The following is a 26,571-nucleotide window of genomic DNA, read 5'->3' as shown; positions in this document are numbered from 1 at the left end:
CTCCTGACCTCGTGATCTGCCCACCTTGGCCTTCCACAGCGCTAGGATTACAGGAGTGAGCCACTGCGCCCGGCCGTCACAGCGTCTTTCTTATGAGGACCATGGAAAAAAGTTCTCTCTAGTTTTAGTTCCAGCACCAGGGCTCCTACTTCTGGGTAAACAATTTATTTTTATTTCCTGGACACTGTAATTGATATAATTGATTGTGTTGCTCTTTCTTGCATTGGCCAAAGCATAGAGCCAAATGTGAATCCTTCTAGCAAATGTATAGAAAGAAACTTGTGGCACTATCAGTACCATGTGACCACTCCGGCCTTCCTCTTCTCTTTCTTACTCTCATTTCCCCATTGTCCCAATACCTTCATCAATTTATTTTTAATTCTGCATTTTGTTTTATTGCAGGCGTTGTTGTACATTGCTTTAAATCCTTTCTGGAACAAAATATGACATATATAAATAAGAAATACTGTCCAAATATTTGTATAAGCTGCTTGCTTGAATTAGGATATTTATATTTATGATCTATATTTAAAAAATACAGACTCATAGAAGCTTAGAGTAGAATGGGGTTGCGAGAGCATGGGGGTGGTGGGGAAGTAGAGAGCTGCTATTCAACTGGCATAAAGTTTCATTTATACGAGATGAAGCAGTTCTAGAGATCTGCACTGCAAGATCATGCCTATAGTTAACAATAATGTATCGTACCCTTAAACATTTGTTGAAAGGGCCTATCTCATGTTTAATGTTATCACAACAATGAAAAGAAAACAACCCAACAACTTAGGATGATCCAGCAGAAGTTACACCTGGTTGAAGGTGGTACCATTACGGTTTTATTCAGTGACCTTATTGCCCTTTGGGGAGTGTGGGTGGAATGGGGGCAGATATTACTTCATGTGATAAAAGAGAAACAGAAAGACTTCTAAATTTTATTTAGAATAAAACCAGCATGGTAGAAATACATCAGTGATACAAGTGAAAAAGAACTTGATTCCTTAATAAAATGACTTACAAGTGCAAAAATGGACCCCATATATGCTCTGCTTTACTTATACCCAACTCTAACCTGCGAGTATATTAGGAAAAAAGAAGCAAGTACATTCAATAAAATTATTTGTAACTTAATTTGTATGAGACGGGACAAGGTTGCTTTTGATCCAAGTCTGGTATTTCTTGGTTAACAGCGTGTAGATTCCAGGCTTTTTGGCAACACCACATTCATGACCTCCAGAGACTATGGCATGGAAGACACCTTTACAGATCAAGGGGCCCCCTGAGTCACCCTGGAAGGAAGAAAAAGGGCAAATACGTGGTAAGAAGCTGTTGGGATGTTTTTTGTTTTTTAACCACCAACTGTTGATTGCTCAAGGGATTATTATCTGGGTCCTTGCTTTCCTTATGTCCCGAAGAGTGTCTGACACTGCCTCTTACTCGTTATAGGTTCTCTATGTGCCTGTCTCTGTCAGGGACTATGTTTCTGACCACTTGCTTCTCTGTTTATCTCTCTATCTATGACTATGACTCTGCCTCTGCCTCTGTCTCAGTGTCCATGTCTCTGTTTTGTCCCTATGTCTACATTCCTCTGGGAATCAATGACTATTGACTATTTATTAAAGAACGGATAAAGTTTTAAATAATCCACTGAAATAAAATAATCTTTTAAAATTGTATATTTCATTTTCATGCTCACAGACCTAAAATCAAGTTGTTATTGAGACTAGCAGAAAAGAGCAATGTATTGTAGAAAATGTCTTCATGGCAGGAATTATATGTTCTCTGTTATTTATTTATTTTTTGCATCCTCACATGGTTGGACATAGTGCTATGTATATGTACCGTACTTAGTAAATACTTAGTGAATGAAATGATTTTTGAAGACTCACTCTAACAGCAAAACATGTAACTAAATTCTATCAAGTGAAGGGAAAGAGCTATAGAGGGGATGGCATGGCCTTTTGATGAAGAGCTGGCTTCTACATTTGAAGACCAGTCTTTCTCTTTGCTAATGTTCACATTGCAAACTGCAGTGCCTTATATTTTGGTCAACCATGATAACAGATGTTTAGGAGGGTGATGGTCTTGGGTACTGCAGATGCACAAGACATTTGAAGTCATCATATCCTCTCCCCCAGTTATACTTAACATAGTATGAGATGAATACTGTATTCTAATTTTTAAAAAATTAGTAATTCACTTGTGCTATATATTAATATAGTTCATATAAACATGAACATCTATTTTTTTCCTTACCATCTCAATAAACAAAAGATTTTGAAAAAGATAATGACTCTTGTTCCTTTTTCTCTTTTAAGACAGGATCTCATTTTGTCACCCAGACTGGAATGCAGTGGCAAGATATTGGCTCACTTCAGTCTCAACCTCCTGGGCTCAGGTGATCCTCCCCGCTCAGCCTCCTGAGTAGGTGGGACTACAGGTGTGTGCCACCACACCCGGCTAATTTTTGTATTTTTTGTAGAGACAGGTTTTCACCATATTGCCCAGGCTGGTCTCGAACTCCTGAGTTCAACAGATCCACCCACCTTGGCCTCCCAAAGTGCTGGGATTACAGGTGTGAGCCACCATGCCCGGCCTTTTGTTCCTTTTTGTTAGTCAGTGGTATGGTCTGAATATTTGATTCCTCCGAATTCATATGTTGCAATCCTCACTCCCAAGGTGAGGGTATTAGGAGGTGGGGACTTTGGGAAGTGATTAGGTCATGGAGGTGAAGCCTTCATGAATGAGATTGGTTCCCTTATTAAAGAGGCCTAAGAGAGACCCCCTCGCCCCATCTACCATGTGAGGTTAGAGTGAAAAGAAGCTGTTTATGAACCAGAAAGTAGGCCCTCCCCAGACACCAAATGTGCTGGTGCCTTGATCTTGATCTAGAACAGAATAAAGTTCTGTTATTTATAAGCCACCGAGTTTATGGCATTTTGTGGTAGCAGCCCAAACAGATGAAGACAGTCAGTCAACATTACTTATGAAACACATACTATATATTTGAGCTTTTTGCATTTGAGTCTTATAAGACCTCCTTATTGATTAATCTGCAAGGTGATTCTTTAAATAAGTTATCTTCTAATCACCACTAGTGACTTCAGGGTTGGTAGACTTTGTAAGGAGGATAACATCTCTCATAGGAAGCCTGTAAAAGTTGTCAGATATGGTCCATTATCCTGATTAACAAACATTTAGTGGGTGCTTATGAAGCATTGGGGAAGTTTTTACAATCCATCCACAATGGTAGATGAAAAAGAATAGAGAATGCTGTGCAGGAATGAAGAGAAAATGTTTAGAATTGTGGTTTTGTATTCTCCATGCCCCTCCCTCCTCTTCAGTGTCAGTGAGCAATAGAGGCTTGGCTGCTGTACAGCGCTCCGAGATGCCTGTTTGAAAGAGAGATTCTTACCTTACAGGAATCCTTCTGGCCTTTGGCATCTCCTGCACAGACCATGTCTCTGGTGATTAAAGGGTCGTGGTTGTAGTAACTTTGGCTGTTGCAAAGTTTTCGACTTAGGACAGTAACAGTGACTTCTCGCAGGGTATCAGAAGGTCTTAATAAATTTGGGTCGGTGGCTCCCCAGCCAGTAACCTCGCATTTGGTTCCAGATCTAAGATAGGCTTTGGATCTTATGTGGAGCACCTTGACATGTTTATTGAGTTTTGCGGCTGTTTGAAGCTGACAGATTGAAAAAAGATTGAGTTATTTCTTTCCCAGTAGTATTCTGATGTTAGCCTGTGCATTGTATGTGTGGTCCCTCTGTCTTAGGCGGGCGTCCCTGTTCTGGGATCTACTTTGGTGGTGGCCTGCAACTGCATTTGTGGTTGTTGCTTTTCTGACCATGCTCTCTGTTCCCCGAGGAGCTCACTGAGGCTTGGGGAGGGAGCTTATGGAGAGCAGGAATTTTGTCCAGTCTCGAGCAAACTGGCCTTTGCCCTCCACTGGATGGTTTTGTGTGGAATAACATCCATAGGTCATGACTTTGAGGGCTGGGCTGCTTCCTGCTGGATAGGATCCTTGAGTACGGTCTAGACCAAGTTTGGACTAAACTAAATGCGGTCTAGACTAAGTTGTAACTCACTGCTGAGGCCCTGAAGTCACTTGGTTAGCTCTGTTGTATAAATAACTGTTGTATTTTTTACTTGCTAATGAGAAAAGCACTTGGGAGAAAAGCTTTCAGTGTGGATCCTTGGGCCTGTTAAGATGTTCCCCTCCTACATATGTGAGTATCAGAGTTACTTTTCCTTGTATAAACACAGCCCTGGTGCATTTGTGATAAATTCTTTTTTCTTTCAAGGCAGTATATGGAATAACATGGGTCCTTATAAAATATATCATGATCTCCTCAAACATGGGGAGGGTGCTAGTAAAATGCTTTTTGTAGGTGATTTAACTAATTGAGCCATCCTGTATAAAAATGTTGGCAAAATAGAAGGAAGACAATGCTACTACTTACCTTAACCAGCATGATATCATTTGATTGAGGATCTGATGTAACTCTTGAGAATGGTATAAATTTTTTGATCTCCAATGTTTGTTTGGAGGCCTCATTCTTTGAGAGAGAGTGTGCGCCTAAAACCACAGTGGGAGACTGGCCTTTGGTAAACCTAAAAAAAGCAAAGAGAATGAAAGCAGCAGAATGATTTCCAAATCCCCCAGTGGGGAGTGGTGATGGTGGAGAGGGTTGTATACATAGAGAAACAAGGGCTATCTCCAAGGTAACCTGCTTAAGATTAGGTGGAGTGACAAAGGTCTTAGTGGACCCCAGCATGAATTGATATTAAGGGCCAAATGACTTGCCCTTAATCCTACCCTAAACCAATTCCCTGGCATTGCAAAAGAATATCAGAACTTGTATCCAACTGGGGGAAGAAAAAGAAGTGAAATCCTAATTGACTTAGATCAAGCTTAAAACAAAATTGTGTTCATTTATGTAAAAATAAAGCAAATTGTATTTCTTGAGTTTGTAGTTTGAGATTTACACCAACTACCATTAAAATGTTTTTACTGTGGTAAAGTATACATAACAAAATTTACCATTTTAACCATTCTTAAATGTACAGTTTGGTGGTATGAAGGACATTTATATTGTTGTTCATCCACCACTATCATCTCCAGAACCCCAGAACTTTTTTATCTTCCCAACATTAAGTGTTTTAATAATTAAGGTAGCCAGGTGCAGTGGCTCATGCCTGTAATCCCAGCCACTTGGGAGACTGAGGTGGGAGGATCATTTGAGGCCAGGAGTTTGAGAGAAGTCTGGGCAATATAGTGAGAACCCCATCTCTAAAAAAAAATTAAGGGGTACAGTGGTGCATGCTGGGCATGGTGGTGCATGCCTATAGTCCCAGCTGTTTGAGAGGTTGAAGCAGGAGGGATTGCTTGAGCCCCAGAGCTGGAGGCTGAAGTGTCACAGCCTGGGTGACAGAACAAGGCCCCATCTCTTAAAAACAAACAAACAAACAAACAAACAAACAAACAAACACCACAAAGATCCCCATCCTACACTTGCTCACCTACATGCCTAGACCTCATCTCAGGTCAATATGGGGAAGTAAGGCCCATTACATGACAGTCGGATATGTCCATATGTCCTGTCCCCTCAATTAGAACAAAGATTTGGATAAGAAAGGAAAACTTTCCTCAAGGTAAGAAAACAATGCTAATTTGAAATGAAGATACTTTAAGTTTAGTAGCCATTCCATCGGGGAGATTTAGAGAATACGAACTGGTGAGTCAGGTGAAGAAATAGGTTTGTTTTTTGGCTTTTTTTTTTAACCTTTTTTTTGAGACGGAGTCTTGCTCTGTTGCCCAGGCTGGAGTTCAGTGGCACCATCTTGGCTCACAGCAACCTCTGCCTCCCAGGATCAAGTGATTCTCCTGCCTCAGCCTCCTGAGAGGCTGGGACTACAGGCTTGTGCCACCACACCCAGCTAATTTTTGTATTTTTAGTAAAGACAGAATTTCACCATGTTGGCCAGGGTGGTCTCGATCTCCTGACCTCAGGTGATCTACTGGCCTCAGCCTCCCAAAGTGCTGGGATTACAGGCATGAGTCTCCGTGCCCGGCCAGGTTTGTTTTTTAAATCTCTGGTCATACACAGTTCTAGTACCAGTGTTTCAACAGTGCCACAATTGATCTGATTTACTCTTTGTTGGATAAAATTACACTTACAGCAGTGATAAAGTAGAAATAATTTTTTGGAGATTTTGGCAGTACCGTAGAGCCATTTGTATACTACAGATATATTCCATTACAGTGTCTATCTTTATGAAGTCTACCTCAGATCTTTTAATTGTATTTGTTTGTTTACGTGTAACTATTTCTTTGCTACTTGAAAAAGCTACCAAAGTAGATTGCAGTAAAAACACACATACTCACGCATATAGATTAATAAATATTAATAAAAGTTACAAAGAGCACAGAAACCTACAGAAAGGGGAAGACATGATTGTTTTAGATTTGAAAATGAGCAAATGCCTGTGGTAGAGTGGGTTTGCATATGGCAGAGCTGTGACTGCCTGGAATGACCACTTTTTGGTTTCTACCAAAAGAGTTTATTTTTATTTATTTTGGGAATTCCAGCTTTATTTGTTGAAAAGTTTGCCTATTGCAAAATCAGGATGGGGTGGAAATTTCTCATAGAATGTGGACTGGATTTCCTAGGATTGATTTGAATTCAAATTCAACATACCCACTAAACCCAAAACTTTGTAGGAGAAGGATGACATAAAAATCTTCAGGATGAATGCTGTAACAGAAAGGTGGGCACGTGCCTAAATGACTCACACAAAGAAGGCTGTGAGGTACAAATGAGAGGTGTGGAGGGTGGATTCTCACTAAGGGAGGGATACTGAAAAAATGTCTGGGTTTCTTTCATCTTTTACTAATTTCCTCGGCTAGTTATTGCCTTTGAAATGTTTTGGTTATTTTTGTCTCCACTGGGACATGTTAAGACCAAAAACAACCCAAGCAGACCATTATTCCTTCTGAACTTTCAATTTCTAGATATCCTTCAACTGTAATCTGTGCTACTGAGGTCAAATTTTCTGCCTACGGGATATCTGGAATTACTTGAGTTCTGGGATCCCACCTCCTTAGCTAAACTGAAGTCTGAATTCACACAAAGAGGAAGTAATAATGCCAGTGTTTTTCGGTTGCACAGCACAGGATTTCCCCAAGTGCAGTCTTCAGACTTGCTTCAGAATCACCTGGAGGTGTTGGTTTAAAATGTGGTTTCCTGAGTCCCACCCTGAGCTTTCCTGGAAGAGAATCATATATGGAGTAGAACTACAGTGTGGCTTACAGTAGGTCTGCTGAAGACATCTGTAAACGTTGTCTCAGTTGAGCCTAACAACAACCTTTCTCAAGGTTGTTAACGGGCTGTGTATTCCTTACCAGTAAAAGATTGTTCTCTGACTCGTCCAAGGTGACATACCTCATAAATAGTGGAATCAAGACCCAAATTTGGCTTTTGGTGACTCCCAGTCCAGTGCTCTTTCCTCAATCCCTCTTTGAACCCCTTGTCAACCCCCTTCAAGCCTCTTCTTTTCTCTGCCAGCCTGCCCAGATGCTCAGCAGTGCTTCTGCTTAGACCCACCCCTTGAGGTCTGGCAGCAAAGGCAGGGTCCCTATGTCTTGGAGATTTCTCTTGCCTAAGAGAGAGGGAGAAGAACTTGGCTGTCAGAGAGGGAGGTCTTCCCAGTCTTACCTCGTCAACATCAGATTAGTTCCTTGGTTATTACCATTGGAAGGCACAGATAATTGTATAACAATACTCGATAACATCTATTAATTTTTTTGTGTTCTGTGCTAAGCATTTTACAAAGCTTCCCTCATTTAAACCTCACAACAGCGTGGTGAGATAGGTATTATGACAATCCCCATTTTATAGATGAAGAAATTGAGGTTCAGGTAAATGAACAAACTTGAGGACCTTTGCCTCCAGGAGGCAAATTCGGGCAGGATTAAAGCTCAGTTGGCTTGAATCTAGAGCCTGAACATTGAACCATTTTGTTCCAGGAGCCTTGAGCATTTGAGATGGAGTGAGGCCGTGTGGAAGGGGCTGTGGAAGGTTCCATCTAACAACTTGCTAGGCAGGTTGGGGCAGGGGGAAGTGCTCTGTGAGGGGGGCCTGGGAGAGAATCAGGAGAACAGGGTGCAACAGCTGGTGAGAGTTTTGCTTCTGGTAAGTTAAAATGCTGAAGATAAGTTTGTACAGGACATTTTTTATTAATTTGCTTTTATATTTGACATGGCAACTAATAAAGGGGCCAGAATATTGAGGGAGGAGCCGTGTGGATGGCTGGTGAGAAGGAAGCACTCCCAGGTTTGGCCCTCTTCACAATTTTGCTGAGAGAGAGGCTTGGGGCAAACTATTCCCACAGGATACTGGGGAGTACATTTTTGGGAAGCCACCATTGAGCTATTTTGTAAATATTTTGAATTTCATAAAGCTTAATATTTTTCCAACCACCAATCTGCCTACTTTTTACACCCAAGTGTCCTGTAGAGGAAATTTGATCTACATATTTTGGAGTTCTTTATACCCCAGCCATTTAAAATGATATTTAGCAATAGTTTGTTTTAAGAAAAAAAAAACTCTAAGACCTCTCTCTTTTTTTATAATCTCTTTCCCCAATTTGGGAATCCACTTCTCGTGAGTTAAATCCACTTGACAAAATTTAAAATTCAACTTAGTGATATTATTTAACTTCCTATAACATTTTATGGCTAGTGAAGCACTTTTTCATACACCATGTTTCAGGCCTAGCCAAAAAAAGAAAGAAAGAAAGATCTTTCAGTGTATTTCTTTCTTTCCATCCAACGTTTGTTGAACATTTAGAAGTCAAGCTCTGTGTCTGGGGAGGTTATAGACCATTTGAATGTGTATTATGAGCATATTTGAAGATGTGCATATTTTGCATCAAATGAACATTTACTGACAGTTCCCCACTCTGTCTCTCTGATCTCTAGGGGGCAAATGCCCTGGGGAAGAGAGAAGTGATGGGGATGAGAGTGTGATTTCTATGAGGGCAAGAACCCCATGTAAATGAAGTAACCATATTAAATTGGAAATCAGTGGCTTGCTATTTAGAGATAGCAGAAGATCTCCCAGTCTGCAGGCTTCAAAACTTCCAATTTGTGATCAAACAGTTCCATTTAAATGGGACAATCAGACAAAACCCCCAAAGCATAGAAAAGCAAGTCAATTCAGTTGTTCTGTTTAGATATAGACAATGGCTGGAGAGAGCAAACCGTTACAGCTAAGAGAGATCTTTAAGTGAAAGAAAAGAAGGCTCCATCTCAGCTTATTAGGCAAGAAACATAAGGAAACATATATACAAACAAAAAACAAAACCAAAAAACCCAAGCAAACAAACAAAACAACAAATACCAAATTAGTTTTCTAGTGGCATTTCTTTTGTGATGGTTGCAGCATCCCAAGAGGGGTTTTGTGCTTTATTAGCTGAAGTAAGAGAATCCTAGGCTGAAATGGACTTTGGAAGGTTTTACTCTGTCTTCAGAAAAGCTTTCATTCTAAGTATCCTAGGAAATAACTCTCTCATTATCTTTCTCTTTCTAGAAGTCATCAATAACTTGTTTTTTTCCACCTAGGAAAGTTGTAAGTGGTGAGTAGCTACTGTTAGGAGTGGCAAAGTACGCTTCTTATGCGTATAATACTAATGATAATAGCTGCAATTTTTTTTGTGTTTACTAAATGTGCCAAGCATGCTAAAATACTTAAACAGATACTATTTAATTCTGAAACCCCACAAAGCAGGTATGATATGATTATTACCCCTTTGTAAAATGGGGAAGCTCAAAGCACAGAGCAAGCTCAGGTTGTCTGATTTCCTCTTGAGCAGTGTGGTCTAACAAGGTCAAGAGTACTGCTGCTTCAAGTATTACTGTTGCTGTGTTCCCTGCATTATACAGAGGACTTGAATTTGTCTAATGTCCTGCAACTCAGTTCTCTCTGAAAAGGAAAAGCCAGGACAGAAAGCGTGGATGTGGAAGAAGGTAAATAAACGCCACCAGTTGGTCAGTAACCACAGAAGCTAACAGTAGATCAAATTCTCATTCAGGAGAGGTAAGCTTCTCTTGTAGCTATAATAACTTGCAGAAAAAACACATGCCTGGAAAAGTGTGGAGGACTCACCGATATTGGCAGTGGGCTGCTGTCAGCACCCACTGTGGATCAATCAGAACACCTCCACAAACGTGATGTCCGCCATACTGGATGGAGGCCATAAATGGCCTGGAATGAGGTGACACTTCTTTCCCTCCAATAATTTCCATATTGAAACCTACAAAAGTAGACCAAAAGATTTCACACAAAAGATCTAAACATACTGTTTCATGTAATTCTTCCAATGACAGTCACTATATTATTTTCAAAGCTTAAAAAACAGCAATAACCCTACCTAAAAGCTACAGTAATTTTACTGATGAAAAATTTGTATAATACATTACAGTTCAGAAAGATAGGAATGATTGTGAAAATAATTTTCATCTATAATATAACAATATAGTCAGTAGAAATTCATTTAATGTTTACATGTAGATATAGGAGATACTTACACACAGGAGTCATATAAGCCCCAACTATTAGGAAAAACAGAGAAAAGGAAGAAAACTTAGTCATTTTAAAGACTTAGATTTAAGAAGCCCAGATGAAATGCTTTTATCCTGTGATGAAGGAAGACGGTTCTGAAGACTGAGTTTTGTTCTTGTAAGTTTTGACTTTCTCACCACAGGTGCTCTAGGGGTAAGATTTTTTTCACACCTAGGTGTAAACGTTATGTATCAGTTTGGGGACTTTCAGTTCTGTGCTTTTAGCACTTTTTTGTTTTGTTTTGTTTTGAGACGGAGTCTCCCTCTGTCACCCAGGCTGGAGTGCAGTGGCGAGATCGCAGCTCACTGCAAGCTCTGCCTCCCGGGTTCTCGCCATTCTCCTGCCTCAGCCTCCTGAGTAGCTGGGACTACAGGCGCCTGCCACCACGTCTGGCTAATTGCTTTTAGCACTTTTTTGGGAGAGGTATGTGTGCCATAAAGAACCCATGTCTGGAGATACCATCTCTAATACCTGTATCAGAGTACTTATGCTATAAATAAAATTTATACTATATGTGTATATAATATTTATAAATGAAAAACATCCATGCCATAAGAATGTAATGAAGTTGCAGACAGAGTTCAAAGATGTCCATTGCTCTCAAGCAATACTTACTATTTTTCCTGGCACAAAATGGTGCCTATCATATTTCATTCTTCTCTCTTTTTCCTTTGGACATAGATTTATGGTGAAGAGAGACATGGACCTTGCACAGATTATGGTTACTTCACAATGTGGCTTAGCTAAAGCCTGAGCACCATCCAGAGAAAACCATATGTTTTGCAGCAAACATCCCTACTCATGTCGTTTCTCTAAGTTTGCCCAAATTTGGTTAAATTTTAGTTACATTTTTGTGAGATTTCATAATGTTATTAAAGGTGAACATTGGCAACTATTTTTGATTCAGAGTCTCTCTTATACTCATTTTTAATTGAAAATGGCCATGCGTTTTTCCAGGGACTTAATAATAATGTCTTTTAAAAATAAAGGACTGCATTTTGTAATTCTCCCCAGGAACAGATGACAATGCATTGCCAGGCCTTCAATACAAAAGGTATTAGACTCAAGATTCTACAAGATTCTGTTTGTGCCAGACACTGATCAGCAGTGCAAATATAAAATGAATACAAATAGATCACGCATCAGAATGCCAATCACTTCCTAGAAACACTGATCAAAATTTGCATTAAATCAACAGATCTTTCTTTTAAGATGTATGCATTTTATCTTCCATTCATTTTAGAAAGGAGAATTAAAATCCAGAGCTATTATGCTCAGCAGATTTCAAGAGACTCCTATCAAATTGTTTTCTAGCACAAAGAGTAGGAATAATGATAAATAATACTATAATTATATATTATACTTTATAACTTAATAATATATAAGTAAAATACCTTAAGTTATTTCCAAAATTCTTTTTATATGATCATTTATGGTTTCATGTCTATGTCTTTGAGGAAAGCAGGACAACTATTATCTTTATGTTACAATGGGAGAAATAAGTTCCAAGAGGCTACGTAATTTGCCCAAGGCAACACAGCTTATGACCTAGACCAAATCACCTGCCTGACCTCCCTGTGTGTTAAGTTGTATGTGAATGAGTACCCTCCCAGAACACAGAATTTTATAAAAAGCCTGCTTTCCTTGTACAGGGGTGTGGCAACAGTAAAGCTTTCTACATGTTAAACAGAATGAACAAAACCAACGCAGAGCAGTGACTTCCTGCCAGAGAGAGCAGAAGGTGAGATAAGGAGGAGCCAAGTTAAGAAAAGCCACAAGCTTAATAAACCAAACTTATTACTCCCACTCAAATGTCCCTGTGAATTTTCAAGTCATCTTTGTCACTGTTGATGTGCCTTGGATGCTCTACTGTGTGGCATTGTTCCACATTGGAAGGCAGACAGGATGGCGTCAGTTCCCTGCTACATCCCAGTGATGCTGGGATCATAAGGAAGATGGTGTGTGACAGGTAGAAGTGATCCAAACTCTAAGGAAGAAATAAATTGTAAAGGACAAAGCTGTGTGTGTGTGTGTGTGTGTGTGTGTGGCAGGGGAAATGGGAATAGTTACAAACATTTCTCAGCTGCTTATTTCTGAGTAGTAAGGATTAATGTCCACATAGCGTTGTACAAATTGCTGAACGTTTTTAGCTGTATTTCCAGGGAAGTGGTTGTCATTAGTCTTGTTTTATGGATAAATAAACTGAAATTCAGGGACTTGCTTGAGATTACCAAGCTAGCAGGTGGCCCTTAAGCTCCTGTGTGCTGGCTCCCGGCTCTATGTTCCTTTCAACCTGACTACATGCCTGCCTCCTTTGAGAAGTCCCTGGGGGCTTAGGTGCTCTGAGAGACAAGCTGGCTGTGCAGAAGAGAAAAAGGATTTAGCCATACACACTGCGTGCAATTAGACATGGGTGAGATTTAGTTCAGCTGGGAAGAGTCTCATAACTCTTTCTTGTAGCTGACCTAGAAAATTCTGAGAATCATGTTGGTTAATAGTAATGAGTTATTTGGTTTTGGCTTTAGACCGATTTGCCAGTTAATAGTATCATTTGTTATTATATTCAGGATTCTGGATTTGAGAACAGTGGGCTGTGTAACATGATGAGCTCGGCGATCTAATTTATTTCTGGGTGTTGGTTTTTGTTCTGTTGAGTCTGCTGCAGGGAGGGCCGTGTTTGCTTTGGATGGCTTTACAGCAGCTGTACCGGACTGAGCAAGTGCAAGACTGTGCTCAGAGCAGGGCTGGCTTCACACGTCATAGCCTTGTGGCTCTTCTTTGCTGTGTTTAGCTGTCTTTCTTGCTGCTCTTAGAGATGTTGTTTCTGCCTCTCCTGTGTTTCAGGAGACCCTTATAGAACAGCTGTTCCACTGCTCCAAAGGCCTCGTGTGGTTCTATCCCTTGGACTGCCTTTCTTCAACAGCCCAGACACCTGCTCCGTCAGATTTATAAGCCACAACCCCTAGAGCCATGCCAATCAAAGCATGGCCTGCAGACCTGTGCCAGCCTCCGAACCTGTTTGTTACTGATTTGGAGCAAGATGGGGACAGAAATTGAGAGCCAGAGTTTAGAAACTCTAACAGCTACTTAACATGGCACTGTATTAATTTATTTTATTAATGAAATATAATTTGTCCAATTTAATAAAAATTGGGTGTGTATTTTGTATGCCTTTGTTTTTTATTTAATTACTTTTTTCTATTTATTTGTGTTGTATAAATGGATCAGTTCACAATGGGCTGAAACTAAAAACAAACAAATTAACAAACTAAAACTCCAAACACGCTGGTCTTTCCCACAGGTAGTCTGAGAAACACTGCTCTGTAGACATAAGTGCAAAGCAGATTTGTTTCAAGCCCTTCCCATTTATTCCCTTTTACATTCCTTTGAAGAATGTTCTCAATCTCAAATTTTCCCAGGCTATCCAACCATCCCCAGCCCTTGGTACTTGACATCAGGATTTGGCAGAATTTCACTGGATCCCTCCCTTGTAGCCCACCATCCTCCAGGCCTTGACTTCTGTCCAGTAATGGCTTAGCTAATTTGGTAAATGAATCTGCTCATAATGAAACTATGGCAGCTTTGAAAATTGGGCTCGGGAAGGATATTGGGGTGCTATGTAATGATATTAAGTCCAAAGTTCTCAAGAAAATGTAAATCTCACCTCAGATTACAGCCATCCCTCCTACTAGGTCCTTAAAATGAATGAGCTTAAGGGCAGTTGGCAAGGAAAGCAAAGTACCTCTCAACTCAGAGCTGGGGCTGTAACATGGGTTGGGGCACATGGAACACTGCCTTTTCCTAAGCAACTTAAATGTAAATACTTTAGAGGGCTGCTCTAGGGCCTCTTCTTGGTGGAATGATGGTGGTGGCAAAGGTGAGATTGAGGGAAATTTGTTTTGTCTTCCTCTACCTCAACTTTGAATCAGAATATATTTTGCATGTTAAATCTTCCTTTCATAAATATGAAGATACGTTTTCTAAACCATCATTATTGAGTTAAGTCACACAATAGTACTTCAACTTCCTTTTCCTTTACTCCTCTCCAAGTCAGCTATGAAATGACTGGAATGGATGAGAATTGCCTTAAGTGCAGGATCCTCACGTATGGAGTAATCATAGGAAAATACCTTGAGGACTTGGCAAATAGGGATGTCCCAGCACTGCTGGTGCTGGCTGCCTGGTCATACACTGTCCCTATCTCAACTTTGTGTCCAGGCCTTACACTGCCCTTTTATGACTCCTCTTCTTTTTCTTTTCTTCTTTAGAGCAGCCTTTGATGTTCATTTTAACTAAGTTCAAATGTTGTGGGTGGGATGAGGAAAGTGCCGCATGGAGTGGTTCCTGTGATGTCGCTGGACTCAAGACAGATCACTCGCATTGTCTGCAATACTTGTCCTGAAAGATTTGCACATGTGGAAATCCTTTCAACAGTAATGACTGCCAAAGGAGGGTTTTCAGCTCCAGGCTCGTGGGTACCCTGGCCTTGCACAGAGGAAGGTGAGAACTATATGAGCCTACCAGTATTTTAGGGAGAAAACTGGGGTAAATAAGTAGGCCAAGTTAAGGGAAAAATATCGGAGAAGAACCGGGTAATAAAGACCAGAGGAAAGGTGGAGGCAGAAAGGGAGGGAAGGAAATAAAGAAATACTGTTGAATAAAGAAGGAAAAATGATCAATTGAGGATGGGAGCCCTTGTAATGGAGCACTTCCATTTATATTTGAACATCTCAGATACAGTACTGTGATGCAGTACTGTGCCCCAAAGCCAAATATGTTATCATTGTTTTACAATAGAAACAGATACATTACAAGAAATAATCTCATCATGCTGAAAGCAATTAAATTGTTTAAACTAGTCAGGATGATTTTACAAAATAAATGAAGTCACAGCAGGCAAAGTAGTAGGAATTTCAAAATGAACGACCACATTCATTAATGAGGGAAACACAGTAATTGCTATGGTCAAGCCGGAACACAGCAAGTATTATCGATTGATTCAGTATTCACCAATTTGCCATTGAGAATCAATTCAAGTAGAAATCTAGATATGATATAAATACTTTTTCCAAAAAGTGACCAAACAACACACAGACACACAGACACACAGACACACACACACACACACACACACGCACACACAACCTTCCCCTCCCATCCTTTTTTCTATGAGGAAATGAAATCATTATAAACACTAAATGAGATGGTAAATTATAAATAATATTTAAGAGGGGAAGGCATAAAGGAAACTGTCAATAAGTTAGAGCGTAGAAGACTTTTGTAAGGTAGAAAATACCATAGGCAATATCCAAAGACATATGACAAAACGCTTGTCACTTACGTTGAAAACATTTCCCCCCAAAGACAGTATCTTTAATATGTGAAGGGTCCTTATAAATAAGAGTAACAATAAGTAGGCTCAATGTGAGCAAATCAATATAAATACAAATAAAACAGTATTTTAGTTAAACTACCTCACTAGGGACCTGGTATATAAATAATATTTAGAAATAATTTTGATGACTATTACAGGATAAGTAATGAAGCACATTTTACATTTTTGCAAGGCTTAATAAATATAAGGTTTGATATGCTAAGGACACAACTGCTATAGCAAGTATTTGATAAAAAGGCTGCAGGCTGAGAAGAGATTATCAACAAAAGCATAATCTTCTAAATTTTGTTTTTGAGAAGTTACCAAGTATCTTCTTTATTATTTTTAATTAATTAATTAATCAGTTTATAAATTTATACCACATTCAACTTATTCTACCAAGTATAAACAAGTCACATTGAGAATTACAAAAATTCCAGATGCATAGATCCTTCACAGACTATATATACTCCAGTAGGAAATATGAAGGACTTAAGTTGTTAACCATAATACCAACATAAGGACAATATGAATGGGAATATTCAGTGCATTAGTTATGTTACAGAAATATGTGCAAATAAGTTTAAAATTAAGGTTTTGATGTAAATATTATAGAAAATACAATCATACATTTGAATTGCTAGTTACACTAGATAATCCCAAACTATTTTCTTTTTTTTTTTAAATTTTTTTTTATTATACTTTAAGTTCTAGGGTACATGTGCACAACGTGCAGGTTTGTTACATATGTATACATGTGCCATGTTGGTGTGCTGCACCCATTAACTTGTCATTTATATTAGGTATATCTCCTAATGCTTTCCCTCCCCGCTCCCCCTACCCCACAACAGGCCCCGGTGTGTGATGTTCCCCTTCCTGTGTCCAAGTGTTCTCATTGTTCAGTTCCCACCTATGAGTGAGAACATGCGGTGTTTGGTTTTTTGTTCTTGCGATAGTTTGCTGAGAATGATGGTTTCCAGCTTCATCTGTGTCCCTATAAATGACCTGAACTCATCCTTTTTTATGGCTGCATAGTATTCCATGGTGTATATGTGCCACATTTTCTTAATACAGTCTATCATTGATGGACATTTGGGTTGGTTCCAACTCTTTGCTATTGTGAATAGTGCCGCAATAAACATACGTGTGCATGTGCCTTTATAGCAGCATGATTTATAATCCTTTGGGTATACACATAGTAATGGGATGGCTGGGTCAAATGGTATTTCTAATTCTAGATCCTTGGGGAATCGCTACACTGACTTCCACAATGGTTGAACTAGTTTACAGTCCCACCAACAGTGTAAAAGTGTTCCTATTTCTCCACATCCTCTCCAGCATCTGTTGTTTCCTGACTTTCTAATGATGGCCATTCTAACTGGTGTGAGATGGTATCTCATTGTGGTTTTGATTTGCATTTCTCTGATGGCCAGTGATGATGAGCATTTTTTCATGTGTCTGTTGGCTGCATAAATGTCTTCTTTTGAGAAGTGTCTGTTCATATCCTTTGCCCACTTTTTGATGGGGTTGTTTTTTTCTTGTAAATTTGTTTGAGTTCATTGTAGATTCTGGATATTAGCCCTTTGTCAGATGAGTACGTTGCAAGAATTTTCTCCCATTCTGTAGGTTACCTGTTCACTCTGATGTTAGTTTCCTTTGCTGTGCAGAAGCTCTTTAGTTTAATTAGATCCCATTTGTCAATTTTGGGTTTTGTTGCCATTGCTTTTGGTGTTTTAGACATGAAGTCCTTGCCCATGCCTATGTCCTGAATGGTATTGCCTAGGTTTTCTTCTAGAGTTTTCATGGTTTTAGGTCTAACATTTAAGTCTTTACTCCATCTTGAATTAATTTTTGTATAAGGTGTAAGGAAGGGATGCAGTTTCAGCTTTCTACATATGGCTAGCCAGTTTTCCCAGCACCATTTATTAAATAGGGAATCCTTTCCCCATTTCTTGTTTTTGTCACTTTTGTCAAAGATGAGATGGTTGTAGATGTGTGGTATTATTTCTGAGGGCTCTGTTCTGTTCCATTAGTCTTTATCTCTGTTTTGGTACCAGTATCATGCTGTTTTGGTTACTGTAGCTTTGTAGTATAGTTTGAAGTCAGGTAGCGTGATGCCTCCAGCTTTGTTTTTTTGGCTTAGGACTGTCTTGGCAATGCAGGCTTTTTTTTGGTTCCATATGAACTTTAAAGTAGTTTTTTCCAATTCTGTGAAGAAAGTCATTGGTAGCTTGATAGGAATGGCATTGAATCTATAAATTGCCTTGGGCAGTATGGCCATTTTCACGATATTGATTCTTCCTACCCATGAGCATGGAATGTTCTTCCATTTGTTTGTGTCATCTTTTATTTCATTGAGCAGTGGTTTGTAGTTCTTGAAGAGGTCCTTCCCATCCATTGTAAGTTTGATTCCTAGGTATTTTATTCTCTTTGAAGCAATTGTGAATGGGAGTTCACTCATGATTTGGCTCTCTGTTTGTCTGTTATTGTTGTATAAGAATGCTTGTGATTTTTGCACATTGATTTTGTATCCTGAGACTTTGCTGACGTTGCTCATCAGCTGAAGGAGATTTTGGGCTGAGACAATGGGGTTTTCTAAATATACAATCATGTCATCTGCAAACAGAGACAATTTGACTTCCTCTTTTCCTAATTGAATACCCTTTATTTCTTTCTCCTGCCTGATTGCCCTGGCCAGAACTTCCAACACTATGTTGAATAGGAGTGGTGAGAGAGGGCATCCCTGTCTTGTGCCAGTTTTCAAGGGGAATGCTTCCAGTTTTTGTCCATTCAATATGATATTGGCTGTGGGTTTGTCATAAATAGCTCTTATTATTTTGAGATATGTCCCATCAATACCTAGTTTATTGAGAGTTTTTAGCACGAAGGGCTGTCGAATGCCTTTTCTGTGTCTATTGAGATAATCATGTGGCTTTTGTCTTTGGTTCTGTTTATTTGATGAATTACGTTATTGATTTTCGTATGTTGAACCAGCCTTGCATCCCAGGGATGAAGCCTACTTGATCGTGGTGGATAAGCTTTTTGATGTGCTGCTGGAGTCGGTTTGCCAGCATTTTATTGAGGATTTTTGCTTTGATGTTCGTCATGGATATTGGTCTAAAATTCTCTTTTTTTTGTTGTGTCTCTGCCAGGCTTTGGTATCAGTATGATGCTGGCCTCATAAAATGGGTTAGGGAGGATTCCCTCTTTTTCTATTGATTGCAATAGTTTCAGAAGGAATGGCACCAGCTCCTCCTTGTATCTCTGGCAGAATTAGGCTGTGAATCCGTCTGGTCCTGGACTCTTTTTGGTTGGTAGGCTATTAATTATTGCCTCAATTTCAGAGCCTGTTATTGGTCCATTCAGGATTCAACTTCTTCCTGGTTTAGTCTTGGGAGGGTGTATGTGTCCAGGAATTTATCCATTTATTCTAGATTTTCTAGTTTATCTCCGTAGAGGTGTTTATAGTATTCTCTGATGGTAGTTTGTATTTCTGTGGGATCGGTGGTGATATCCCCTTTATCACTTTTTATTGCATCTATTTGCTTCTTCTCTCTTTTCTTCTTTGTTAGTCTTAATAGTGGTCTATCTATTTTGCTGATTTTTTCAAAAAACCACCTCCTGGATTCATTGATGTTTTGAAGGGTTTTTTGTGTCTCTATCTCCTTCAGTTCTGCTCTGATATTAGTTATTTCTTGCCTTCTGCTAGCTTCTGAATGTGTTTGCTCTTGCTTCTCTAGTTCTTCTAATTGTGATATTAGGGTGTCAATTTTAGATCTTTCCTGCTTTCTCTTGTGGGCATTTAGTGCTATAAATTTCCCTCTACACACTGATTTAAATGTGTCCCAGAGATTCTTATATGTTGTATCTTTGTTTGTGTTGGTTTCAAAGAACATCTTTATTTCTGCCTTCATTTCATTATTTACCCAGTAGTCATTCAAGAGCAGGTTGTTCAGTTTCCATGTAGTTGTTTGGTTTTGAGTGAGTTTCTTAATCCTGAATTCTAGTTTGATTGCACTGTGGTCTGAGAGACAGTTTGTTGTGATTTCTGTTTTTTAACATTTACTGAGGAGTTCTTTACTTCCAACTATGTGGTCAGTTTTGGAATAAGTGTGATGTGCTGAGAAGAATGTATATTCTGTTGATTTGGGGTGGAGAGTTCTGTAGATGTCTGTTAGGTCCGCTTGGTGCAGAGCTGAGTTCAAGTCAACAGGGATTATTCTTGTATTAGTTCTTTTTCACGCTGCTGATAAAGACATACACAAGACTGGGTAATTTATTAAGAAAAAGAGGTTTAATGGACTCACAGATCCACGTGGCTGGGGAGGCCTCGCAATCATGGCAGAAGGTGAAAGGCATGTCTTACATGGTGGCAGGCAAGAGAGAATGAGAGCCAAGGGAAGGACGAAACCACTTATAAAAACATCAGACATTGTGAGACTTATTCACTACCATGAGAACAGTATGGGGGAAACTGCCCCCATGATTCAATTATCTTCCACTGAATCCCTCCCACAACACGTGGGAATTATGGGAGCTACAATTCAAGATAAGATTTGGGTGGGGACACAGCCAACCCATATCAATTCTGTTTTCTCGAATTCGTTAGTGAATACAAAGTATATATCTGAACCTGCACCATTATACTATTTTGGAGTATGTATATATACACATATGGGTATGTTTATATATGTGTTTTTCAAGGTAATTGTTTAGTAGACTTGATATAAATGGATTAAATTATTATTAACAGGTCCTTTTACTGTTTCACATCTTGATTTAAAGAAATAGCTCATGTAGGATGACTCTGCAGGCAGAACAAAGCCCACCTGAGTATGGAAGCAAAGTACAGCACTTCTTTTCCTAAGCGTGGAAATCCATTATAGCACTTCTTTCAGGATGTTGTTTTAACAAAGCACACAAATATGTCTGGATGGATCACAAGTGTTAGAACCACTGTGATTCTTCTTTCAATCAGATCCTGTCAGAATTATTATTATTTTTTTTGAGACAAGGTCTCGTTGTGTTGCCTGGAGTACAGTGGTGAGATCTCAGCTCACTGCAACCTCCACCTTCAGGGCTCAAGCAGTCCTCCCACATCAGCCTTCTGAGCAGCTGAGATTACAGGGATGTACAACCATGCCCCATTAATTTTTGTATTTCTGGTAGAGATGGAGTTTTGCCATATTGCCCAGTCTGGTCTCAAACTCCTGGGCTCAAGTGATCCTTCTGCCTCAGTCTCCCAAAGTGCTGGGATTATAGGCATGTGCCACCATGCCCGGCCCCTGTCAGGAAACTCAATCTCACTCAGGTGGTTCAGATAAGAGATTTAATAAGGGGACAATTCACAGAGGGTCGGGCAGGGCTGAGGGACTTGAGGCACCCAGCGACATGCAAAGGCAGGAAGCTGCTCCGGATAGCCCAGCAAGAGCTGAGCTGTGGAGGAGGGGCTGCTCAGCAGGATCTGTAAGCAGTGAGGGATACAGGCCCTGCCAGAAATGAAGGCCAGAGCATAGGGAAGAGATACCATGGCCTTGGTCTCTTCCTCTGATCCTCTGTGGGTGTCTCCTAAAGGCCAAACCCAGCCAGATGCCGAGGGTAGAGGTACCTGGGTGATATAGTCCATGGAGGGCATAAGGCAGGGCCTAGGTGGGCAATGTGGGTGGTAGGTATGTGACCGTATGGAGCGGCCCTCACCTGGTAGAGGTAATGGTTAGCTTGTTAAATGTGATTGGCTGTTCTCCCCGGAAAAGATGGGCCTCTCCATGGAAGCCTAGATGCGCCAGTGCTTATGACAAACAATCCTGGTCAGCCTATGATCAAGCCAGGAGAGGGGCTGGTGCTTCTCCCACCACGAATGCTGCCTTGGGGTATTCTTCAGCTAGCTTACACATCCTGGAGCCGCAAGCCTCAGTTTCAGCCCCCACTGTGCTGGGAAAGAGCAGCCTCTCCTAAGCATGCATGCCGAGTGATGGTACAGGGCTGGAGTTAGGTACTGACAAGTCATGTTAGTCTTGTGTCCCATTTCTGATCACACCAGGGAAGGAGCTGGAAAGCTGTACAGACCAAAGTCTAGTTCTGTTTGACTCCCTGTGCACTGCTCTACGTGGGTCACAGGGAAACTGATCCTGTCTCCCCTGGGAACTGCTTTGTCAGATCTTGTGTGTGTGGACTACTTTGCCATTTGCTCTTGTTTGCAAGATGCTAGGGCTGAAGCTCAGGATAGCATGGGTGGCAGCAGGGCTCCCACAGCTGACATGGACAGTTCTCCTGTTCCTCAAACCTCTAGGTAGCACCTCCTTTAATCAACTGCATGCCAGCTCATGGGGCCAAGACGACTGCACACCACTCAGCTATGATGTTTTGCAAAGTGAGATGATCAGTGGGATGAATACTGAATGTTGTGACCCAGCATGTTTGGCATTAATCCCTCACCTGTGGCTCTGTGGGCAGACTTCACAATAGGTTGACAAATTAAAAAGGAAAAGCAAAACAGACGTGCCCATGAAAAACAGTTACATAATTGTCCTTGAATAAATTAGTAATATTTATTTGTGGTGCACTGCAAGTTGCTCAATGATGTCTGTATTTATTTCTGACTGCTTTGCAAGTGGCTCAATTTTGTCTTTCATCCCTCCATTGGAAATAAGGCTTTGACTTCCATTCATTTTGTTTGGGGGGAAGGTATTGTGGGGAAAATGTGGCTTTTCTATTGCACTGAAGCCCACTTTGTCAGGGATCCAAGTGGCTATAGCAACTAAGTCTCCTGTTGAATCTTCCTCTAGACTCAATCCCTGAAAATTAGTTGGAACAGATTAGAGAGGGCTCTGTGAAATGCGTCTTTTGGTTTCAGAGGGGCAGTGAGCTGGAAGGCTCATCCATTCTTTGATCCTCCATGACTTCTCTGATCCTGCAAGTCCGTGTGACTCATCTCATACAAAGTTTTGTTGTTTCACTCCCTTGGAAACTGTTGGACTGTTATAAATAAAGCCCACTCCTAGCTGCCTTGAACTTCAGCCTCTCAACTGGATTCTGCAGACCTCAAAGCCCCTAGAACGCTGGACGAATGCTGAGGACTCTTTCCAAATATGTAAGGCCGTGTCTGTAAAAACAAACCACTTTGTTTGGTATTAAATTGATTTTTTAATGGGAAGAATCAAGCTTCATTCCCTCCCTTGCTCCCAAGTAAATTGAATCAAAGGGTTTGGTGGGTGGAAAGACAGCTTGAACTTCTGTCACTTCCCGGGGACCATTGTTTATCTGCTTGGGTGCTCTAAGGAGACCAGGAATCATGGGGTCATGGGGAGCTGGGGCAGCAGGGATGTCTCTTGGAGGCCCTGCCAAAGGCCATGTTGTCATCAACATATTTTGAGTGCTCACTACTTACCAGGCATTGAAGTAAGTATTCTCATATGTCTCTTTTTGCATCTTGGGAAATAGAAGGCCAGAGATTTAAACATTGTGCTCAGTTTGTACTGTTAGTAAGTTGTGTACTCAGGATTCACACTCGGATGGTCTGCCTTCAGAGTGTATGCTCTATATTGTGAAATCCATTTGCTGCTTCTACCTCCCTTTAATTCCTGATGGAGGAGGCAGGGGTCACAGGGAGTGGTGCACTTGGTACAAGAGAGGGGGGTAGAGAGGGAGGACAAGGGTAGACAGGAAGGTGACTTAATAAACTCCCACCCACTAATGTGTTAGTGATGCAATGTTACAGTGACCTCTAGCATTTTAATTTTAAAAGAGGTTGAAGAGGCCAGGCATGGTGGCTCATGCCTGTAATCCCAGCATTTTGGGAGGCCAAGGTGGGCGGATTGCCTGAGGCCAGGAGTTCAAGACCAGCCTGGCCAACATGGTGAAATCCTGCCTCTACTAGAAATACAAAAAAATTAGCCAGTCATGGTGGTGGGCGCCTGTAGTTCCAGCAACTTGGGAGGCTGAGGCAGGAGAATCGCTTGAACCCGGGAGGTGGAGGTTGCAGTGAGCCGAGATTGTGCCACTGGCCTCCAGCCTAGGTGACATAGTGAGAGTCTGTCTCAAAAAAAAAAAAAAAATTGTTGAAGAGAGAGAGCCCTCCTTAAACACCACTTCTTGAGACCTTGGGCAGGTGGAAGGAAGCTGGAGGAAGGGGGTGAGGACTATCCCATTCGCTTTCCCATGGAGGGCTGGGCTCTATGAGGCTGGTCTTTGAAGTTTGCTTATATTTTTTCTAGAGACTATGTCATTTATTGAGCATCTAGTATGTGTAAGACCTAAGCCAGGCATTGTGAAAACCACACAATGATCATAAAACGGTTCTTGCTCATTGTGAACTAGAGGGCCCCTGCATGTAGAAGACTGTGCAAGGAGTCCAGAAGTGCAAAATTTGGGTTGGACAAGGGATTAGTTTGGGCCTGGAGGAAGTTGGTGAGGGCATCAAAGAGACACTGGCATGCCAGCCTTGCCCCTTGAAGGGTGAGGTGTTCTGATGGGTATGGAAGATTAAGCAGGTGGATGAAGGGGAGCAGGCCCAGGCCCAGGCCCAGGCCACATTTATCATAATTATGGATGACAGTGAATGGAATGTTTGTGTCTCTCCCAAATCTACATGTTGAAATCATAATTCCCAAAATGATCGTATTACAAGATGGGGCCTTTGGGAGGTAATTAGGGCGTGAAGTTGGAACCCTTATGAATGGAATTAGTGCCCTTATAAAAGGGGCCCCAGAGACCTCTCTTGCTCCCTTTCTACCATGTGAGGACACAAGGATAAGTTGGCAATCTGTAGCCCAGAAGAGGTTTCTTACTAGACCCTGACCATGTTGACACCCTTATCTCACACTTTGAGCCTCTGAAACTGAAACATAAGTTTCTGTTGTTTATAAGCCACTCAGTTTGTGGTACTTTAGTATTGCAGTCCAAACTGACCAAGGAATGGATACATTTGCCTACATTCTGGTCCATTTTCTTTCCTATGAAAAGAAATCCTTAGCAAGTTATTAGACTGTAAATACTAATGTTAATATAATACAGTATACTACTGTAGAGAGATTTTAAAAGAACAAAAAAGTTTAAAAAATCTTTACTTGAAAATAAATTATAAAATTCTAAGTAATCAAATATTTAAAAACTCTTTTTTTTTTTTTTTTGGCAGTTGAATAAACAATTCTCCCTGAACCACTTCTTAAATTAGATGTTTTCTAGCTCTAAGCTCAGAGTTCTGTTGTATTTAGGGCTTGGGGAGTTTTCTGGGGCCACATTTATTGGGCCTGCTTCTCCTTTCTACCTCTTCTTTTCAGGTATTGAAGGTTTCTGATCAGCTGCATGTTATAATTGTCCTAGCAGTGGGACTGTATGTGGAAGGAAGCATTAATTTGTGTTTTGAAGTCTTGAACTCTCCTAATTGAATGTGAAATGCTCTGGCATATATCCTGTCCCTCAAAGGGGAAAGGCACTCTCCTTCAGCAGGCTTGTGTGGCTTTCAAATTGCAGGTGAACAGTTTTGAAGGCTCTCCATGTAGGATTATTTGATTAAGTGAATCCCTCAAAGTTCTGTTATTGTTGTTGTTGTTGCTGCTGTTGTTTCTATGGGTGTGTGTGTGTGTGTGTGTGTGTGTATGTATATGTATGTATTTCAAGCAATTAGGAAGAGGTTACCATGGGAAGCATGCCACACATGTTACCCCCTCTTCCAAGTAGCATTACTTAGTGATTTTTTTTCTCAGGCCCCTTCAAAATGTCCTTCAATATTCCCTGGTAGGATCAGATGCCCTGCATTTTCTTGTTTTTAGCATAGGTTCTTGTCCAAATATGGGATACTTGAAAGTTTATGGCCTCATTTAAAGTTTTGTTATTTTAAATTAGTAAAATGAAGACATTAATACTTTAAAAAATAGCCTGGGTCATCAAATTATCCATTTATAATAACTATTGATCTCTCATAGACCAGCTTTCTAGACTAGGCCACATGAAGGTTGAAATTTTGATTTGCTGTCTGGAGAACACTTTGAATAGAGAAAGCTCAAAGCACCTTGGATTCCTTTCATTCTTTGGGTCATTGTTTGGTGTTTTATTCAATGAGTACTTCCTAAATATGTTTACAGAGGAAGACAGGCTCAGCATGTTATCTGTAAGCGGTGGTGTACGCTCAGACTCATGATAGGCTGTTAGAAATGTTAGCTGAAGGGGGTATGTGTTTTTGCAATTTGAAAATGAGAGTAGAATATTAAACTTGGGTTTTTACAGCACATATATCTTACCCCAAAATACCTCTAGTCAGATCAAGTTAGGATGTGATGTTTGTTAGGCAGCTTGTAAGAGTAAGGTCTTAGATTTCATCATGTAAAGTCCTAGTAGGAGATTAAAGATTGATAAAACAGAATACATTCTACTACTAGGTAAATTGATGATGGGTCAACAAAAATAAAAACAGATCTATTTATTTAGGCAACTATCACATTTCATTGCATCTAAGATGGCATCAGTGTGATATGTATCATTATTTTGAGTGTATCATTAAGGAAAAAAGTTCTTCCAATTAATCTCTGATATAATGCTTTTGTAGCACTAGAATTTTTTTATTTTAATTTTTTATTTCCA

At 40.3% G+C, this 26,571-nt stretch overlaps 1 protein-coding gene and 1 long non-coding RNA gene across 2 annotated transcripts; one reads left to right on the top strand and one right to left on the bottom strand.

Moving 5' to 3' along the window:
- Nucleotides 1-916: 916 nt before the first annotated feature.
- On the bottom strand, nt 917-10,716 carry GZMK (granzyme K). The gene is made up of 5 exons (XM_003265923.3): nt 10,586-10,716; nt 10,164-10,311; nt 4,458-4,608; nt 3,410-3,679; nt 917-1,283 (listed from the first exon to the last, which is right to left on the bottom strand). Exons 1-5 carry the CDS (start codon nt 10,647-10,649, stop codon nt 1,122-1,124), a joined length of 795 nt encoding a protein of 264 aa, XP_003265971.1. The 5' UTR covers nt 10,650-10,716; the 3' UTR covers nt 917-1,121.
- Nucleotides 10,717-10,801: 85 nt separating this feature from the next.
- Nucleotides 10,802-13,687, top strand: LOC105737857. Its single transcript, XR_001113544.2, has 3 exons — nt 10,802-11,042; nt 12,272-12,360; nt 13,464-13,687. It is a non-coding gene; the product is annotated as an uncharacterized LOC105737857 (long non-coding RNA).
- The last annotated feature ends 12,884 nt before the right edge of the window (nt 13,688-26,571 follow it).

The sequence above is a fragment of the Nomascus leucogenys genome, chromosome 18 (genome assembly GCF_006542625.1).
Source record: "Nomascus leucogenys isolate Asia chromosome 18, Asia_NLE_v1, whole genome shotgun sequence".
NCBI classification, from domain to species: Eukaryota; Metazoa; Chordata; class Mammalia; order Primates; family Hylobatidae; genus Nomascus; species Nomascus leucogenys.
Note: the sequence above shows the minus strand (reverse complement) of the source record. Positions and strands in the feature narration are given on the sequence as shown.

Bases quoted from the DNA above. Each gene is read 5' to 3' on its own strand.
- GZMK (XM_003265923.3), bottom strand. From the start codon at position 10,649: ATGACTAAGTTTTCTTCCTTTTCTCTGTTTTTCCTAATAGTTGGGGCT. The intron at 4,609-10,163 runs GTGAGTCCTCCA...TGCTTTTTTTAG, and splicing joins GCAGCCCACTGCCAATATCG to GTTTACCAAAGGCCAGTCTC. The intron at 3,680-4,457 runs GTAAGTAGTAGC...TCAATCTGTCAG, and splicing joins ATGATATCATGCTGGTTAAG to CTTCAAACAGCCGCAAAACT.